Genomic DNA, 21,589 nt, shown 5'->3' on the forward strand with positions numbered 1-21,589 from the left:
TTGGGTGGGAAATGTTTTTGTTTTCACAAACATTCACGCGGCTTCTGTAAATAAGCACGTATTGAAATAGCTTTAAAGGAATTGTGGTTTCTATCATCATGCACAGACCTCAGTTTCCCACCTCCTCCTGGACTTGTCCAGTGCCATCCCTCAGCAAAACATCTGTGGGGTCTCTCGGTTGTCCCAGAGCGTGGGTGTGAAACAGATCCCGCATGGGCACCCTAGAGGGCGCACTGCTTACATTTTCCGCAAGCCAAGCGACAGCGCTCGCTCCCAGGCTCCATAAAAGGGGAGGAGGCAGATCAGTTTACTTCTCTCATTGAGAAAGAAGAGGATTGGAAGGCCGGGCGTATAAAGCCGCGCAGAGAGCGTGAAACAAAGCAGTCGGATCAGAACTGCACTTGGGAGGCGCGGTGTGGAGTCAGGCATCAAACTTGTTGGAGGGAAATACCGAGCCTCTTCCTCGAGCTCTCCTGCTCTGCGCTGCGCTTCGGGGGGTTCCCACCAGCCTTGCGATCTATTTTTATACCTGCTTTTGATAGAGAGAGAAATATATATATTTTTCTTCTTAAGAGAAAATTTCTGTACCAAGAGAAAATAAGGCAACATCAATGAAGGAGAGAAGAGCCAGCCAGAAATTATCCAGTAAATCTATCATGGATCCTAATCAGAATGTGAAATGCAAGATAGTAGTGGTGGGCGACAGTCAGTGTGGCAAAACCGCGCTGCTGCACGTCTTCGCCAAGGACTGCTTCCCCGAGGTGAGTGTGGCCCGCCGGGCTTCGAGGAGGGGGGCGGCCAGTGGGACCCCCCATCTTGAGGCGGACTTCTCCTTGCTTTCCCTCCTTCACCTGATTTTCCTTTTGAAAGTCGTTTTTCTGACGCCTCACCACTTTCCCCGGGTTAGATTGCTCGGAAAGGGAAAGCGCGCAGGGAGCGTTAGGGGCCGGGACGCGCCCGCACGTTGGGCTGCTTAGCTCCCGAAACTTGTTCCTTCCTGTGTGCAGAACCCGGCTTCGGAGATCGGGGTCAGCAGGGTCTCCGAGAGCCGGCGGGGGCGAGTGGGAGCCAGGCAGGGGTCTCAAAGGGTCGTGTGTGTAGCGTGTGGTCGGATACGTGCGGGTTTTCTTTTTTAATTGGTGAACCGGGAGGCGATTTTCAGAGGGTGTTCAATGGGGGTCGTGCCTTTTGAGATAACCTCTTTGCCCTCTTTCCTTCCTCTTCTGTCCATTTTGTTTGTCCAGAATTACGTTCCTACAGTGTTTGAGAATTACACGGCCAGTTTTGAAATCGACACACAAAGAATAGAGTTGAGCCTGTGGGACACTTCGGGTAAGAGTGGTCGGACCGCGTGGCGCTGGGGGCGGGTTTCCAGCCGCTGGGGGGTGCGCGGCGGCCTCGGGAACCCGCGCGCCGCAAGCCCCCTGCACCCCTCCATTAACTTTGCCCCCTGCGGGGCATTCCCACGGTCCCCGCCGGGAGAAAATTTATCCCTTCTGAGTGGGGGCGGGGGGCGACGGTGGGGACGGGAAGATGGCAATGGGGAGAGGAGGCGCTGTGTGCCCGCAGGGTGACCCCGCGGTTGAAGCCGCTAGTGGCCGGGTGGCCGGGCGCGGTCTGTCCGCAGCGCCGTGATCGAGTCGCCTCGGGGCGGCAAGGTGGCCCGATGCTGGGGGCGGGGGAGGTGAGTGCGCCTCGGCGGAACCACCCAGCTGGCGGCGGACGCCCCTCCGGGATCTAAGAGTCTGGTTGGCGGGGAGGCGGGGACCGCGGCGTGGGTGGTGGGAGGCGGGAGAAAATCCCCGAAGCGACGCGGTTACGTGCGGATTCCTTGCTCCGGGGAGAGTAGCTGGGCGCAGACGGCCAATGCGCCCTTGACGCCTGCTGCCAGGAATGCGCCGGCGGCGCGGGCAGCGCAGGGGCCGGGCAGCGGCCGGGCCTCCTCTGTGCGCCGGCGCCTCGGTGCCCATCTGCACCGAGCCTCCTCCTCACCCCGCAGCGATCACGCTGTTCCCCCGACCACACCAATCGCTTTTGACCTCTATTGCATCCCCCTTTGCCTGCCTGCAGGGCGGCGGGCAGCGCTCCTCGCCTTTGACCTTCCCTTCTACTTGAATTATTGGCGCCGCGGTGGGTTATTTTCAAGCGTCTGGGGTTCAAGGCCGGGTTATTGCCTTCCCATGCGCCCACCCACTACCTGGCGCGCGGGGGTAGGGAGAGGCAGGTATGCTGCCGGTGGGAAGGCATCCTCCTCCAGCTCAGTTAGGGGTTTGGGCGCGGTCACAGGCAGTGGGGGCGGGGAGCGCCACCTGAGATCTCGGGCTGGGACACGGGCACCCGCCGCCCTGGCCAGCGGTGCCCGGGCGGAGTGCCGTTTCCAGGAAGGGTGTAGCCCCTGAAAGAGCAGGAACCACCAGGAGGGCGGGTAAAGACTCCTGCGCTTAGGGCTGGGAGTTTAGCAGGCAGCTGGGCTGCTGGTGGACCGAGCCAAATCCGGGGTGAAACTAGAGAGGAGGAAGTACAAGTGCCAACATGCAGGTTTTGCTGTCAGGCGGGGAGGCCTGGAGGTGGAGCCGCGCTCAGCTGGGAGTGGCTTTGTGGAGGTGCTTCTGTGAGCTTCCCACAACCCTCGGCTGGAACCTCTGGAGCCCCCGAGGGACGCTGGGGATCAGAGAGCAAGAGGAAGGAACCAGACTGACAGGATCGCCAGAGGCAGTCCCTGCACAAAGGCAAGCGAGGAGTCTCGCACGAGCGCCTCTCACGGTCGGTGCCAGATGCTCGACTGCGGCAGTGAGAAGGGCTGATTCTGTTTCCCGATGGAGAGTCAGGCCTTCCTCCAGCTCCCCAAGGGCAGCAGAATCAGGACCTCGCCGTGTTTTGTGTTGGGGATTGCACACAGTGACTCGAAATTGTAGAGGTGGTTGTAGACAGAATTCTAGTGGTTCCTTATTTCAGTAGTTCCTATCATCAGAATTATTGCACAACCTAGTACTTAATGAGCTCTAGTTCCCAGACATAGCCTGGTATGAATTTGTTATGCCTAATGGACAGCACAGCTGGTGTGGTACCAATAATAAGCACCAGTACTCCCTCTCCTTTCCCCCCAATCCTTGTTTGGACCTGATGCATGATAAAAATTATTTTGGCATGGGGTGGAACAGTGGGTCTGATCCAGTCGTTGATACAAAGCTGTGTTTAGCTTTTAGCTCCTGGTTACCACGGATTTCTGTGTGTAAATCCCCTACCTCCCTGGGTGTCACTTTCATCATCTGTAAAAAGCAGACACTGAGCTAGATAATGTGCAGGACCTCTCCCTGCTGTATACTTCTTGGCTTTAGTACACCGGACAGGCAGGTCTTTTTGTTTCCCAGGATGTTGGTTGGCTTCAGTTCTTAGTCTCAAGGGATCTGGCATCCCAGACAGGGGTTTTCACAGCCTACGGAGCAAGCCAGGTTCTGAGCAGAGACAGGCTTCCTGGTGGATTTAGGAATGAAACTCATTTGGATAGGGAGGGGGATTGGGTGGGCTTATAGGAATGCTGGGCTATACATTCCCTGTCTCTAGCTTCAAGAGTCACAGGACCACCAAGGGAGATTTTAGATTAGGTGCCCAAAGGGCTAAATTGACTTTTTTTTAGGAGAGAAAAGGCATATTGTTTTCCAAAAGCTAGAAAATAAAACAAACAAAATGTAGGCAGTTTATAGTTGGAGACCATCCTTTGAATGTGCAGATAAATATCACCTCAGATATTTTCACGTATTTAATCAAAACTACAGTTCAGTCTCTGCACACAGTCGTCACCCAATAAAATCTGATGAATGAGTAAATAGATAATGATATGCATAGTTTCCAAGGAGATAAGGTTCCCTGACATTTATTAACACTGAATTACCTGTGCACAAAGAATGACAACTTTATAAACATTGCCTTTCATCAAATTAAAGATAATCATCTGAAATGAAGTTTCAGATGAAATAATCACTTGTATTTTTATTGAATGAAACAAAAACTCATGCACGTTTCACTAAAATATAAAGGTTTAAAAACGGTGATTAAGAAAATTTCATACTGCAAAATTATGCAGTGATGAAATCTTAGTTAGAATTTAGATTTATACAAATGGAAAAAGAAGCATAAGGGAATTATTTAGAATTCCATTATGTTGTTCGTGAGGTGAAATGTTAGTTAATTAAACACAGTCACCAAGCACTGTTTCCACTAAAGGTGATTTGTCATTCATGAATAAAATACATCTTGTAGAAACCATTGCATCAGCAACTGATTATTTCAAGTATCTTTAACATTTTTCCATTTAATTCCAAGCTTTTCATGGCAAATTTCTGAACATGATTATTTTTTGATAAATGTTTGACATTTTATTTGCCCACTAAGACATTTGTTTAGTTCAGGTTGTGAAAATAATTACATATGCCGTATGCCTCGTGTTACATTTATTTTTTCCAAAGGCTATCAATTTAACTCGGGAGAGAAGATCCAAGCCAAGCCTGTAAAGTCCTGAATGTCAAGATGATTTTTTTTTTCCTCTTAGAACTTTGTGAAAGAGATTTATGTAGGAAAAGTTGGGCATGCCTAACTTCTCTTACATAGGGAGAGAGATGGCATAAACATTATCCTTCGAATGGTGTTTCTTGGCCTGTTTGGCCTCCTGGCAGTGGGGCAACCATTTAGGAGACAGAAGCAGTTCTTCTCTTATATGGCCTCTTGGATGGCTTCTCATAAGGGATCTGCTTCCCCCCACCCCAGTGGTCATATGATCATTCCTAGGCAAAACAATGCTAATTTGGATGTGGGAGAGAACATTAGGTGAAAGTAGGATATGTGGGGTCTCTTGCACCAAGAGGAAAGGAAATCATTCATTTGCACTCTTCCAGGCACAGTAACTTAACATTTCCTTCCTTTCTCCCTCTCTCCTCTCTCTTCCTTCTTTCTACATCCACTATAAGCAGGCCCTCTGTTAGACCTTGAAGATGCAGTGTTAATTAAAACATGGTCCTGCCCCTGAAAAGTATGCAGTTTGGGTGGGGCAGTGGGGAGAAAGAAGCCCTTCCCAATTAGAGGTGTTCATTGCCAACTCATGATGAACACAATTTTGTCAGGTTCTTGAATCCAAGTGCCCTGTTCCACCTAGTTGAAATGTATTTCCCTTGTCAGGCATCCCTAGTGCTTATGGATCCGCTAGATAGCTAGATCCTCTTCAGGGAGGAAACAGCTCCCTCCACCCCACTGTACACACCAATTAAAGCAACCACAAATGGTACTTTGCCAGTTGATTCTTAGGGCTGAAGTACTCCAGCCCCTAAAAGTAAACAAAACCTTTTTTAAAATGCCATATATATTGTCTACAAGAGGGAATTTTTAAAGGTAGTCTGTGGATACAGGTCCATAATTTCTTCATTGTACTGAGAAGTATTCCCTTTTCATTATAAAATGAGCATTTTTATTAATAGTTACAGAAAAATGCTCCTAATGATTTTCCAATTCACTCAAGTTTTCTGCAAAGCGATGTGTAATGGTTTCAACATTTTTAAGTGATACATGAGACCAAAGTAATTCTAATATCTTGTGCTTCAAAATCTGCCACATTTGCCAAGCATAGAAGCAATTTGTAGCATGAAGCCAAATGCCTACTAATAATAGAAACTTAGTCATTTAAGGATCACCATATCTTTTCCTAAGAGATTTGATTGCTGTGTAATTTCAGCACATGTGATTTAGGGAGTAATAATCATTCATGCCAGCTTTTAACCAAGGCAAGCTAATGTGCATTTTATTTAAGGCATATTATTACTTTTAAAAATTTTAATTTAGCTGCTAAAATTCCCCACAATACCTATGCTATTGCCTCAGAACACTCTTTTGAATCTTGTCATAATACAAGCTTCTTTTAGGCCCTGAGTGCTAAAGTTAGCACTTCCTCTGTTAGTTTTTAACATTATTAACAGAGAATGTAGTATATTACACTTAAAAGGGAGGAAAGAAAAATCTTAATTACCTCCTGGTCTTGCTTGAAGGAAAAACTCCTCTATGAACAGAAGTCTGTCTCAATTGTTATATTTATAGCTTATACATCAAGTTTGAAGAATGGTCTTGGTGACAAGCAAGCACACTAATGAAATATTTCTTAATAGGGATGGAAATGGTTCAACAGTATTGGAGATTAGTATATAATTAATCCAGAAAATCAGCTTAAAAAGGGATCACTAGGCCCTTTTTCTTTTTTTCCCTTTGGTGATGTAACACATCTAGACAAGACATACAGGAATGGTTATAAAACCAGTAAACATGTTTTAGGGCATTCTGTATCCACTCTGATGTATGCTTTGGGGGGGGGGCGGTGTACAAAGCTGTCTGCCCTCAAGGTATTCACAGTCTAGTTAGCTTAACAAGACAAAAGTGGTGAAAAATATAGGTGACGATAAAATTAAAAATATTCAGGTTTTCCCAAGGCCCAACATAACATTTTTTATGTTATATAAGAAACCAAATGAAGAGGCCAGATTAAGTGCCAGGAGTTTAGATGGGAGGAGATGCCTGTAGACTGGGACTTGAACAAGGTAAGGAGTTCTTCCCCTGGCATCCTTCTGAGAATACCCTCGGCACAAAAGAGGGGACATGGAAACTTTCCCTTATCTCTGGTGCTGTAGTACCTGTTTGTAGGAGGGTGAGCCTGGAGGTTCTAAAGTTGGATTCACCTAGCAGCAACAAGATCCAAAGAGTAGTTGAAAGCCACGTAGCCTAAGCCCCCAGAATCATGATGCATTGCTCATTCAAGCTCACCACAATTCCTTTCCTTCTCTAGAAGTTGGCTCAGTTCTTAAGAAGTCTTTAACATCCCTCCCACTTGGAAGCATGCTTACATTTAGTGGCTGTTGGAGAAAACAAGATTCTGAAAGTTGAGAATTGTAGCTTAAATTAACCTTCTTAGAGAAAGGGAGAGGATAAGAATTTATAAAGGAGCTAAAACAGCATGAGCACTTGTAATTTAAATATCAAGGGTAAAATTGCACAAAACTAGGTATTTTAGAAGGCTGTAATGATGCTTTGGAGATTAGAATTTCAAAACCAAGTTCAACTCTTAACTTGAATTTTCACTCTGAAACTCTGAAAGAGACATGGGTGAAGGAAAAACAGATAGTTTGGATGGTGGTTTCCAGTAAGCAGTACATAAAACTGCATTTGGAGATTTGTCCACCATGCAACAATTGCCATTTAATCTATGGAACCTCCCCGAAAAGGGAGGGGGAAGTTTGAATTCCCTTTCTAAGTCTACATCTGTCTCTAGATTTTTTTTTTTTTTCTTAGCTCCATTTAGTGCTGGTTTTTTTTTCCAATCTGGTTTCTTGCTAAGTTGCACATTGCAATGAGGCATCCAGATTGGTCATTCTGATGCCACCTGAAATAACCAGATGTTTCCTCATTAATCCAGTTCTTTTGCATGTAAATATGCCACCAAGGAGCAATAGTGTCTCCAGTTAGCTCACGGTGCCTGGTGGGCTATGCCAAATGAATTAGTTGTGCCTCAGTCATTTTCCAATGTCCTTTAAATGTCTTCTCGGTTACTACATATTGGCAACTTTCTCAGGGTCCCGCTTGGCAAAACAGGAATTTTATTGACATGGAATGTAGACTGCCTCAAAAGTTTGACCAGGTGTTGTGCACATTGATTTTGTAAAATGAGCCTGATGACATAGTTTCTGGAAAGGCAAATTCACTCATGGGACTCCACTCCAAGAAATCTGACTCTTAAGTATCATATGAAACATAAAAACTTCAATCTGTTAGTGAATGATAATGCAATTTAAAAAATATATAACATATATTCTTATATATGTATGTGTGTGTGTATATATACACACACACACTCTTAACCCTAAAGCTCTTGACTTACCATGCTTCCACTGTCAGTAAATATTTTGATTCTTATATATTTTTAAGTGTATCAGTAAGATGAGGAGTTTAAGCTACAGCTTTATTTAAAGGCCAAACAGCAATTTTATTTCTACCTGACTTTCTATCCAACTCTGTACCCAGAAATAGAAAATATTGATTCTATTTTTTTAGCAACAACACATAAATACCCCCAAATTTCTATAAGATTTGTTCATTATTTCTATTAATCTGAATCTATGGAAGAAACTAACGAAAGGTCCTTCCTGGGAACGTTTGTTGCACATTTGCAGGCATGGTGTTTGTTGTCCAGACTACTTGGAAAAAGAGTTAAACAGAGTGTTATATACTGAGCCATATATAAAAGCTCTGCCCAGATTTAATGCACATTCTTGAGATTGCTGCCAGTTTAAAGCTTTCATTCTGATTAGAGATGGCATAAGGAAATGCAATCTTGTAATAATCTGGCAGATCATGTTTGGTTCAGATGTCCTCGTGGTGGTCACTAAAAATACCAAAAGTTAATATATTTTTCTCTGCCAAACTATGCAGTATTTCTAACTCATTCTTGGTAAAAATTTCTTATGAGGGAAAGAGGAGCTTTTCAAATTAAGGTTCAAGTAAAATAAGTTATGTTTATGAAATATTCAACAAGAAGAGTTTTCGGTTCTCAAACTCCTCTCCAAAGCCTCAGAGCGTTTGAACTGGTTTTGCAAAAGGTTTCATAAAGCCTCCCTTTTGGGCATGAATCTTCTTACATATACATTTAATTATGTACATATATGGCGTGTTCTATCTTTGCGAAAGGGTGACTTCAACAAGCAGGTATGTGTCTGAAGAATTAGTTTCTGGGTGAGGCACTTTGCGACTATTTTGGGATGGAAATTTTGCTCTCACCCAGAATTAATGATCTTGAAGACAATGATGGGTAGACTTGAAATTTCAAAAGCCTTTTAGAACTTTGCTGATATTTGCCAAACTTGAGCAACTCAGAGAACGCCAGAAGTACACTTATTCCAATTTATCCTCCAGCAAAGCCCTTCAACTATATTTGGGGGGTAATGGGAGGCGAAGCACACATTTTGCATATGTCATGTGGTTGTTTCTTTACAATATGGAGTTTCCCAAAGTTAGGTTACTCAAAAAGGACCTTGGAACAGTGCTGTGAGCTTAGTTTCATATAGTGTCAGAGAAATGCCTCATCTCTGACATATGCAGGAAGCCCATTCCACATGTTGAGAAAGAGTTTTATTTGTCTAGCAAAACTAAATTTTACTGGACTTTAACTGTACAATATTCTTAGGTAGTAGACTACAGACTGTGTGTACATCAGTACCTACCATGTACTGCAGTGAAAGCTTAATACTTTCATACATAGTAAAACATGTTCAACTCTCTTTCTTGTGTTTAATTCTACAGTTGGCACCTTCAAAGCTTTTCATGAGTATCTTTTCAAAAAGTCTATAGAAGTTTATTTTTGGCTGTTTGACTTCACAGGGTGTTGTAAGACTTTTCTGGAGGGATATGAGAGTCAGGGCCAAGTATTGTTCCTGCTTTATCCACTTACTTTCAGCTCCTTCCTTTGGTGGAGATTGCTTCTCACTTCACAGGGTCGTTCCTGGAATTCCTCTGTTTTCTCTTGGCTTGTGAGATATCCCACACATGCCTGTGATTGCACCGTGCCCTCTCTGGCTTTGCTTGCCGTACTTCCTTTGTGTGGTCACTTGGGCTTTATGGAGAAGAATAGTGAAGAATTCAAAGTGCTTAAACACAGAGTAAACACCGTAAAGTTACACAGGATTTTTTTTTCCCCCGAAAGTCCTGCTTAGCCGATGAATTGTTACATCTTTCCTGGTAGGACAGTTCTCTTATGATTCTATGTCAGTGTTTTAACCATGAAAAAAGTAGAGACAATGGATTTTTCTATCTCAAAAAAGTATTAACCTTAACCTGTCAAAAAAATATCACGACTAAATGGTCTTGTTAGTTTTAATAACAAATTACTCTTTTCATTGGTGGTCAGGCAAATTATGTTTATAACTAATAACTGTGGGAATCTGTTTTTATAGTACCTTTGGACACTCTGGTTGATTTAAAAACAGTGTTGTTCATTAGCAAAAGTACTAGGGTGGGGTTAAAGTGTCATTCCTAATTAGATCTTGTTAAAGCTCGTAAAAATTACCTCTCTACCTCCACAAGCATGGTGGTTTATTTCTCATGAACCTTTCTTTATACTACATAAGAATTTTCAGTCAAACTGTCAGCCAGGTAAAAACAAAAGCAGAACAAACCTCCATGAGAATCTGCTTTAACTTGAGAAATCTGTTTCATTTTAAAATCAGACCGGAGTCTAAATTTTGCAGATAGTTGGATTTACTCACTAAACACAGAAGCCAGCCCACTTGATTTTAGTAAGTAGGTGTCTCCAGCGGGTGACAGAGGGCTGAACACAAAGCCAGATCCCCATTGCCGTAAATTGGGTGGGGGAGGGGAACCAGTCCACAAAGGGAGGGGTGTTCCCTGCAGCCCCGTGGTGCCCTGCATGTTGAAACCATTCCTCCTGGGGATTTTCCTGACAGTCCCAATTTTAATTAAACTATTTCAGCCTGTTCGTATTTCTTCAACGGCCTTCCCTAATTTTTGTATTTGGAGAAGATGGTCTCCATTGTCACATGGAGTAGTCTTAGATCCAAAATTAGCAATGAGGGCTCTCATATCATACATCATGTCCTGGAAGGAGAGAGGCACCTGGAGTTGCCAGTCCTCCAAAGTTCAGGTCTGCCTGAGACAGCAAAGCATCCACAGGGAGAGAGGCGTCTTTCCTAACGTGAGTGCTTTTCTAGAAAGATCTTTGAAGCCGGTTAGGTTTCTGACAGTCCTAACTGTTGGAGGCTTTGACTTTCTGGGGCCTGGGGTCAGGTCATCTCTTGCTAACTTTGAAGAGCAGAGAAAGCCCTCATCCATGTCCAGTGTTTGGATTTCCACTCTGTGATCTAAGTTTTCTGACTGCCTGTTTGGAAAGAGATACCCAAATGTTTACAGCAGGAGCTGTGTCAAAGTTAGACTTTGGACACAGAAACAGGGATGGTTCTAATTCAGAGAGTGCGAACTTCACAGAACTCGTGTGGAAATACCAAAATATCCATAAATAGCGTTCATTCATCTCATTTCTGATGCCTCTCAAAAATGTTTAAATGAGCCAACTATTTGTGAATTATTCTCTTAACTTAGGGCTTCTTTAAGTGGATGAAAAGGCAGGCCCAGCTTGTCATTTTCAGAGACAGCCTCATTCTAATATACTTTAATATTTAAAATGACTTGAGTTTTTAAACTCTAGACCCTTTAAGCTTTGGGGAAATGTCTTTCGGTTCTCAGCCTGTGCTACACCAGGGTTCTGATTGCAGATGTGGGTGGGGAGCTCCTCAACAATGCTGACCTAATTGTCTTCATATATTCACACTTTTCTTCCAGATGCCTAGAACATTCCCTTCTTCCTTGCTTGGCAGACACCCCTGGGTTGAAGTTGTCACTCTCCATCCCTAAAGCAGCTAGTGAAAAAGCCACAGTGCCACGCGGGGATCCACAAGGGACTCTAGGGACCCAGAATATACTGTGAATAGAGGCTGAAACACCCTAACTGCAGTTTCTCCTGGATCACAAAACCAGACTCCTGAAAAGTTTTATTTTGATGGAAATGTAAAAGACGATTTTTTTTAAAAAAATCTTTTTGGTCTGTCTCTTCTCCTTACTTTGCCTGTGGAGGTTTTGATTTATCAGGGGACAACATGTCCTGTTTTTCTACTAGACATGGAAAGTGATGTCAAAACGAAATAAAGTTTTAAAAAGACTTTGGGGGTTTAGATTTTCTTCCTGTGCTTTGGATTCAAATATATATGCGTATATGTATTTGCCTACTAAAATGATTTTCATGTTATGCTTCTGAGATGTGCATATACTGAAAAGGATGTCTTAGAAAAGTAGCACTTGGCAAGCTGTCTTGAGTTTCACAGTCACACCACTTGGTAATTATCGGCCTCATGTAATTGCCCATCCTTTAGAATTCTTAAAGGAATAGAAGAAACTTTCTAAATAACTACAGGGGTTCTATGGTTTAGATTAATTGGCTGGTGATGGGCCTTTAGGGTACCCTGGATTTAACCCAAGCTAAGATCCTTAGATCATGCCTCAGTGTCACTCTCAGAGATGGAACTGTGCAAAACAGTGGCATGATCCAATATGACATTTGTTATATTCTTGGTTGTAAGAGGAAGAGTCCGTATAGGTATAGGGTTTGGGGATTAGTTTCAGTAAATAAGCTCGAAGGTCAATGGCTTATGCAAACTTGTAACTTGGAGATAGGGTGACATTGATGTAGTTTACTGTGGTTCTCTTTGCATAGTTAAACCTCTACTTTCTACCTCCTTTCTGCCTTCACCCCCATCCCACTGTCAGACTGATCTTGAGTTTGGGTTACTTTTCCAAGAAGTAGCTCAATTTATGGTCCTTGCTACCAGTCAGCTTTTAACAATAGTGACAATACAACCGTGATAACCAGAGTTAATAGTTACTAATCCCTTACTAAATGCTAGGCACCGCCTAGGTTGATTTCATCCTAAGTAGATAAGTTGTCGCATCTTCATTGTGTGAGTGAGGAATCCTAGGCAAAGAGTCCTAAACTACCTTGCCCTCTCTCTCTTAGCGGAGGAGGCAGATTTACACTCAAGGCCACCTGGCCCTGGGTGCGTCCCCACTTCACCCAGGTGCCATCAAGGCCTAATCTTTGAACCAGGCAGATTTCACCCAAAGATCCTGGCCCTCCCCTTGAATTTAGGTCAGATACATGTGAAGCTTCATTCATCCTCTGGTAGAAGCGAATGTACTACTAATCAGGCTTTTGTGTGTTTGTTTGCATTCTTTTTTAAGAATTTTGGGAAGCAGAGGTGGGGCCATGATGTGACAGTCAAGGGATTTGGCTCAAAAGGGTAGAGTTAAAGCATGAGAAACAAAGGAGACTTTCATCTGAAAACTTGTATGCCTTTGTTTCTTCTCAGGTTCGCCTTACTATGACAACGTGCGCCCCCTCTCTTACCCAGATTCGGACGCAGTGCTGATTTGCTTTGACATCAGTAGACCAGAGACTCTGGACAGTGTCCTGAAAAAGGCAAGTGCTGGGGAATGGTGACATAGTTCAGTACTGGGCTATATATAAATGGAAACATGTGATTGGCTAGGGAGCTCAAAGACTCTAGTTAATTCCATGCCTCATATTTTGTAATTAATGCATCAGAAAGGACACTCTCACAGCAAAACAGGGTTTCCACATATATATGTGTCACTATTTTTTATGTGAACCTGCTTGAAATTTTGTTTCATGAGGCACAAAACCAAATACCCTTTAAGAGCCTCCACGTGTGTCCCTTTGGAGGCAATGGTGCAGCTAAAAACAGTTGTATTTGATTACTGCCATCTTCCTTCTTTCCTTCCTCCCTCCCTCCCTTCCTTTCTTCCTTCCTTCCTTTCTCCCTCCCTCCCTCCCTTCCTTCCTCCCTCCCTCCCTTCCTTCTTCTTTCATTTTCTCAACAGACTGTGCCTGAGTTTACAGATTTACATTTGACCTTAATTCAGATATTCAGATGAATGCAATAACAGCTATTTTAATGAGGAAGCTGTGTTTCAGTTATGATGTTGTTATCCATCAGAAACAGAAATGGAACTGGTATAAGAGGAATAGGGATGTGTCTTCAGACATCAGACCATGTGAATTATGATCAAGTAGATGTCTAATACTAATAGAAACAGTAGTTGTGAGCATGTTATAGACTACACCTCGTTTCTGGAGGCAGAGATAAGTCAGGTGCTACAGGTGGAGAAGGGACCTGAGGAAGTTCTGGAGGGAAGGGGCCAGGGGAGGTCGAGGAAGGGGACCTGTTTCAGGAAGGATCGCAGGTCCTAGGGAGAAAAGTCGGAGTGATGGGTGTTCCTTGGCCTCCAGCAGCCTGGGATTCCACCTCCGGGTAGTTATAGAAAGCACATGCTGATCCAAGGGTCAGCATTTATTAGCCAGCTATTTTCTCAGCTATTTTCTCAGACGAGCGCTGTGGGTTTCAGAATCAGACTGTTGGTGAGCACCCTCTCTTTTCCGTCACTGGATTAGACACTGAATGTGGCTGAAAGCAAGGTGGTGTCAACTGAGTGGTGACCCATGTGGGCCAGTCAGAGTACCGCAGGGATTGAGAAAGAGAAAAACCCATGTTGTTGGCCTGGGTTGGTTTTAGTTTTTTTTTTGTTTTTTGGTTTTAATTTTTAGTGGAATTTGTATTTTGTGTGTTTTTATTAGGTTATATTCTCCTATTGTATTTGATTACTTGGCTTATGTGTCATTGTGAAATTAGGGTTTGAAGTATAATCATCCCCCTGTCTCTACTAAACATTACAAGCACAGTTCAATGAAATATGACTTTCTTAATAGATCAAAGGCTCTTTTTCACTTTTTAACTCCTTTGTGTTAGATTTGTATATCTAACTCACATAATGCTAGGGCTTGTCAAATTCAGGCAGGAATACACCTTTCCTGTCTTTAATGCTTGTAAACAATTGCTAGACATGCAGAGGGAGGCCAGAGTCATTACACAGCTGAAGAACAACATAACAGCATGTCTAGTTCTGTCTGTAGATGAAAGAGGTTGCTTATTTACTGGAGTTTTTACTTGATGTAGTATCAGGTTATACATAATTTATGATGAAAAGCCTTTCTCCTGTTTTATTTTGCTTTTGTCTTCTAATACCAAATGAATAGTGACTTTGGCCTTATAGATATTAATGAGTGTGTTTTATATTCCTGGGAGGTTTAAGGATCATGATAACCCCTGCTGTGGTTCGTCTTCATTAATTGAATTCTTTAAGTCCTTGAATATCAAAGAGGTTAGAGTGACTTGAAGTAGGAAGGATTTCTTATTCTTCTTCTCAATTCACCTTCCAGTTCTAACTCCAGTGCCACCTGTCATATGGTAGATGCTCCTACATAATTCTGGAAGGAAGGAATCAGTGGACAAATTAGGCTCTTATGGCTAGTGCATTACTCCTTTCAATCCACTGATGTACTTTGGACTAGAGTTTATTGCCCAAAGTATACCTCTAGATCCAGAAATTCCTCCTCTACTGGTCTTTTAAATGACTCTTGCAGGATGTCCTTCTTATCTAGGATTATCCTTATGTACATGACTTCATCACCCCTACTGTTCTGTGAATGAATTCCTTTTTGGAAGATACAGCTATGTCTTCTTAATCATCTTTGTCACCACCACAATACTTAGTAGAACACTTAATACATATTTGTGAATGTGGGTGGGAAGGGTCAGGCTCTACTTCCCCATCTCAGCCTCTCTAGGCCCTGTCCTCCAAGAGCCAGAGCTCTCCTGTGAACACTCTGAACCCCTGACCCCCATCCTGCTGGAGAGCTTAAGCTTAAGGAAATGAAACCACAAAAAGCCATCCACTTTCTCTTAAAGAGGACAATTGGAATTCCCTGCCAGGCATTTCTGGAGATTCTAATCATTCTTATAAGTCATGAAACAACTAGCCAAATTGGACTAGATTGAGATATTTAATAATTTGTCTAACTTAAAAAGTAACTCAGTGGCATATGAGCTACAAGACCAAATGCCTTCCTGAAAGCCCAAGAGATGGTCCTTTGCAAATGTCCTGGTCTGTGTTGATTGAATCACTTGAGTGGCAGCTCCATCAAGGCAGGATGTTCTGTTTTATTACTCTACCTCAGGTACCTAAACAGAGCCTCCAGCACATGGTGGCATACTTCCCTCTTTCTAGATGCAATCAATGAATGCATAGTTGTGGTAATGTTGGCTCTGCTTAGTCCCAGCCTTCTAGCTGGGGAGCCTCAGCTCAGCATATCTGAAGATGCAGTTCCTTGTTAGGATATATAATTATTCTTAAGACACTTTCATCTTTCAGAGATAGCCCAATCATTAAAAATTGTTGAAACTACCTTCAGACAACACCCAACAAGTCTCTTATAGTAGGGACAGATGAGTCACGGAGACGGAGAATAGATAATAATATACATTAGCATTCACCAGTGGATCCATTTTAAAAAGTAGTAAAACTTAATATCCACTTGGGAGATAAATGCAAGTTTACTCCTTCATCACAAGTGACATTCTTTTTAATTTCCTTCCTTTTTAGGAATTCCATTTCCAGTGTCTGCCAGTGGAGAAATTGTTTGCATTTTATGGATACCAGTGCTTTGTTAATTGTTTATTTATTTATTTATTTTTCGCCTCACAGTGGAAAGGTGAAATCCAGGAGTTTTGTCCCAATACCAAGATGCTCTTGGTCGGCTGCAAGTCTGATCTTCGGACAGATGTTAGTACATTAGTAGAGCTCTCGAATCACAGGCAGACACCAGTGTCATATGACCAGGTATGTATGTTGTTAGTGTGCAAAAGAGTGAAAGAAATGGAATATCACTCAAAATAAATTAAATTTAAAAGTAGCTGCTTTTCTAAAGGCTCAGGCAGTGGTCAATTGTGAAATGTGAAATGCTCTGTCATTTAATAGCATAATCACGTGATATTTGAGTACATAAAACAGTTGATCATATGCTAACCTCGTATATCTACAACTCCCAGGAGATTTAAAGTTAAATAGATTTAAAGGAGAAAGTGGTCAAAATCAGTAATACTCTTTTAAGAGAGGTAATCTTATTTTACACTCAGCAGCACAATAAAAAGGCTGTTGCCAGTAAAGTAGAACACTCCATAAAATCTCTTTCAGAGGTTCGTCATTTGTACACGCATTTCCCTCAAGTGTTTAGAATGGAGAATCAGTTTCAGAAGTTCATTGTCTTAAAACCTACAACCAGATTCTAAAGAGAGTTCACGTTGGCATAGCCAGAACTTTACTCAGAATTTATTTATTTTTTTAAATATGACAGTCTTCTTTGTCTTGCAGTTCTAATTCATAAAATTTGATTATTTAAATAAGTCATTTTGATTGATGCACACATGTGGATATTGGTAGTATTGTCCACACTTTGAAATTACATATTTTGTGTTTCATAAAATAGGAAACACACGAAGTAACAGATGTCATAATAGAAGTATTCATTTCCTCAACTTACTTTGACTCTAAGATACAATCATGTAAATTTCAAAATTGATTTGAAATTTCATTCATTGCCCCTGTGTTTTGTACAACCTATCCACTAGTCTTGAGTGCCATTTACGCTCAAGAAAAGAGAAATTAAATGCCCCATCAGGTGCTGGAACAGGCTCTAGAGGCCACATCAGCCCTGCCAGAGCTGTGTGTTCATGATCTTCAGCTAACTTTTCCAGTAGTAAGTAAGGTTCTCTTGGTAATTCTGTGATTCCTAAATAACCAGTTAACTCTTGGTTACAGTTGGTGGTGAAGATGAATCACATCCTTAGCTCCTCTCCTCCTTCTTTGAATCACTTCATGTTAAGTATTTGATGACCAGGGTCCTTGTTGATTAATGAGCCAGTGACGTTAGATCAGCCCTTAGCATCTATGGGGAGCTCTAGCAGTATCGATTGAGTAAATGATAATTGAGCATCTTAGGACTGGGTCATAAAAATATTTATGAAGTAATAAATAAGGCAGCTCAAATTTAAAAAAAAGCATTTTGTTTTGCAATGACTAAATGAAAATTCAGTTAACATATTAGAAAATGTTTTGCAATGCAGTATTATTTTGTAGTATTAGAAGATACTCTATAACTTTCCCTCAAAGTCTTATTGCTGATTAAAATCCCTTCTTTTGTTTCTCAGGGGGCAAATATGGCCAAACAGATTGGAGCAGCTACATACATTGAATGCTCAGCTTTACAGTCCGAAAATAGCGTCAGAGACATTTTTCACGTTGCCACGTTGGCATGTGTAAATAAGACAAATAAAAACGTTAAGCGGAACAAATCACAAAGGGCCACAAAGCGGATTTCACACATGCCTAGCAGACCAGAACTCTCGGCAGTTGCTACGGACTTACGAAAGGACAAAGCAAAGAGCTGCACCGTGATGTGAATTTTTCGTTATCTTTAATGAGGACAAGGGAATCTAGTGTAAAAAACAACAGCCAAACAAAAAGGTGAAGTCTGAATGAAGTGCACAGCCAAAGTCATATATACCAGAGGCTTAGGAGGCATTTGAAAGGATACTCATCTTTTTGGAATCCTGTCCTTAGGTTTGGCATGTAGACCAAGTGGTGAGAAGTGACTTCGTGGAAGAGTTTTGAAGTGTAACTTGAAAAATATGCCAAAAAAGAGAGAGATAAATGAGCTAGAGGAAGATGAGGAGGAATGCGAGTACCTCCGAGAAGAAAAATCACACTCTGAATGGTGCTTGCATTTTTGTTTTGTTTTTTTTGTTGCTGTTGTTGTTGTTGTTACAATCTATTCATGGATCTCTACTTTGATTTAATTTCTAAATGTTTTAATCTCCTTTACAAAAAGTATATATTAATATACCATCCTCATCGGGGAACTGGTACTGTGACCTTAGCGTTTAGTTTTCTAGAGGATGTGATCTAATTTCTTTCTAGCTCATCATTAAAATGGAAATTGTATCAGGACCCATGGGGATATCTCGAGGAAAACTATGAGGCTTTGAAACCTTGCCTTCCTGAAGATAGCTGAATGAGATGGTTCTAAGGAAAGGCTTTTGCAGTCTTGCAAGATTTGTAGACCAGCACTGCAAAGATCATATAGATCATATAGAAAAAAAGTGTTGATTTTTTTTATTCAGTCTGATGGTTCTGTTCATCATTGTGATTGTCATTAAAAAGTGGTAAATTGCTCAATGTAATATTTTTGTGAACTGTTTAGAAAAGAGGGTATGTGATTTTTTTTTTTTTTTTTTTTTTGCCATCGTTGATAAAAATGCAAAGTCAAATGAAAGGTGTCTTGGTTTGATGTCATAGAATGATCCAAGGAGAGAAAAAAATGTAGGTACTATTTTCACCAGAAGAGGTAATGAATGAAGGAATAGTAGCAGAAAGCACAGTTTGTGAGTAAAGTTGCCTGGAATTAAGTTACCAAAAATATAAAACAAAAGGACTATTATTTTGGCATGAAGCTCCAAAACTGGCAGCATCTGATGATCTGTTAGTTTATTTCAGTTTCTTTAAATGAACATTGATAAGAGAAGGACCCACTTAGACAAGCTTTAGAGAACCCATAGCAGAAACTTATGTAATTCCAGTCCTGACACAGTACTGGGGCATTTCTAGAGAGTGATTGCCAAACCTCACTTAACCAGATTCAGCCAAGGTCCATGTTCAACACTTGATCCCTGTTACATAAAATAATCAGCATTTAAAATAGTTTACAGAGTTTTTTTTGACCAGTTCCTTTTAGAGATTCTTTCAGAGAAGAAACTAGATCTGACCTGTTTATTGTTGGCGCTTGTTGAAAACGAGCTTTCTTTCCAAGATAATGCTTCATTTTTGAAGTGTTGAGGCTGTGCTCCCATTAAATTGTGGCAGGAGAGGAGATTAAGGTAATTACAACACTCAGTTCTATGTCTTACAAGCACTTTGTTTTGTCTCTGCAAGAAAATACCATTCCAGTCATTTCCCATGAAATCCAGACATTTTACCAACATAATATGCTTTGATTGATGCAGCATTATGCTTTGGGCAGTATTACAAAATAGCTGGCAAGTGCTTTCTGTATTTAAATATTGTAAAAAGAAAATAAGTTATAACTGTTATAAAGCAGAACTTTCGTTGCATTTTTTTAAAAATGTTGAAGTCACTTTGTATGTTTGGTCAATGTTCTCGCAGTATTTATTAAAACATACTTTTTTTTTCTTCAAATAAAAAAATAACCATGTCTTTGTCTTAAATGTGATCCGTCTTTTATTATCTACTTCCTGATTCAGCTGTTTAGCTTTGTTCTTTAATAGAGATGATTTCTTTAATAGAGACGATTATAGAATCTGGCCTAACATTTCCTGAACTAGTAGAGCTTTGGAATTTTTTGATTCGTCACAGTAGTAATAGTTTCTCAAGGAAAGACAGATCTTTTATAAGGTTTTCATGATGATTTCCATTCACAAGAAGAAAATGGGGCATAATTAGATTAAGTGATCTGATCATATACAAAACAGAGCCCTGATACTGCCTAGGATTAAACTGTAGAAAATAAGGAAACTCATTGAAATCTTAAAGTGAAGCAATATGACGCAGTCTCAAGTCACAGGTTTAATTCTAATGTGAGCCTAGTTTGCTTCTCTGCCCTCCACAGTCCTGAGCCTTGGTCCCTAACCCAGCCATCCTCTTGCAAAGGCAAGTTCTTGTTCACAGCAGTCAATTGTGTGGAGAGCCCAGAACCCAGCTATTATTGTAGCCATTAATGGAAGGAATAAAAAGGCAAAACAAAAATAGTCTTATGATAGTAGAATCTGATGAGAGTAGCATCTTTAAATAACACAGGACAAGGTAACAGGCTTCCCCAGTGACCTGAAAGTTGTAAAGTAAGCGTGGAATAGCTTAGGTTAGAGAGAGGCCTGGGCCCCCATAAGCCCAGCTGACTCTCAGTCTTCACCTAAAATACTTAAACATAAGTTTTACATAAATGCCTGAAGATACTCCATTTGGGATTTTAAACATTGATTCTTTCACACAGCTAAGTCACTTCATATAAAAACTGTATCCTTGTTGGCTTTTTTTGTTGTTATTAATGGCTTTAGAAATCTTTGTGGTATCGTTACTTGCTTGGAAATAATTCTCAGAAACACAAAGCAAAGGAGAAACCAAAGGACCCAGCATGAGTGAACAAATTAAAGAGCATTGGCATTACGGGATAGTCTTATAAAAAAATTTTAAAAGCACAGGGATTTACTGAAAATGATTGTAACTCATTGTCATCCAATAGCAAAGGAAATAAAAGTACTTTCCAAATCCTTGGTGTTGAGTAACTTCTAAACATAATGTCTAAGTCAGGCTTGCAAGAAATGCGTTTCTCAACAATCACTGGCACAGAAAAAATAAAATTAAAAGCTGAGTTTCTGCTGACCTTGGTAGTATTTTATAGGTTGTACAGTAATGTTCCCCTCTGGTCAATTGTTCTTTTCCTGCAGCTTTAATTTGTTGAAGCAAAAGAAAAAAGTTTGCCTTCAGCCTTGGGCATGTATGCCTTCCTTTTCTCTGACTTTTTGCCTTAGCAAACATTTCTTCTAAGCATTCTGTGAGCATTCCTTTCTATTGATTAATGATCATGATTAATGCCTTTTTTAAATACTAAAAGGTGGTTTTCAAACTCTGAATAAGACTTTAACTGTGTCTCTCTCACCCCTATTAATCTTTTCCAGGAATACTTGCTTAGAAGATTGGAGTCTTATAGGGTATGTATCTTAAGTGCAAACTTAGAAATAACCCAGGGAATTATTTTTATTAGAAGGAAGTTTTTAAAATGACTTCATCCTTTAAGACTCCTGAAACTCTTAAAGCTACTAATCCTCTTTTTGATGGATTGTTTTGACATCACTATTTTGTTCTAAACCTCACAGTTTTTATTCTTGTCATTTTTCCATTCACCAAATATTTATTGAGTGCCCACTATATACGCAGTACTTTGCTAGGTTTGGCACATAATCATGAATAAAATACAACCTCTGACCTGGGAGGCAGACAGTCACGAACGAAC

At 41.2% G+C, this 21,589-nt stretch overlaps 1 protein-coding gene across 1 annotated transcript; it reads left to right on the forward strand.

Annotated features, from left to right (window-relative positions):
* The first annotated feature begins 318 nt into the window (after window positions 1–318).
* RND3 (Rho family GTPase 3) lies at window positions 319–19,783 on the forward strand. The gene is made up of 5 exons (XM_012659434.1): window positions 319–761; window positions 1,245–1,332; window positions 12,960–13,069; window positions 16,213–16,347; window positions 17,715–19,783. The coding sequence occupies exons 1-5, from the start codon at window positions 612–614 to the stop codon at window positions 17,964–17,966; spliced, it is 735 nt and encodes a 244-aa protein (XP_012514888.1). The 5' UTR covers window positions 319–611; the 3' UTR covers window positions 17,967–19,783.
* The last annotated feature ends 1,806 nt before the right edge of the window (window positions 19,784–21,589 follow it).

Source organism: Propithecus coquereli, unplaced genomic scaffold (genome assembly GCF_000956105.1).
Source record: "Propithecus coquereli isolate 6110/MARCELLA unplaced genomic scaffold, Pcoq_1.0 Scaffold118, whole genome shotgun sequence".
Taxonomy (NCBI): Eukaryota; Metazoa; Chordata; class Mammalia; order Primates; family Indriidae; genus Propithecus; species Propithecus coquereli.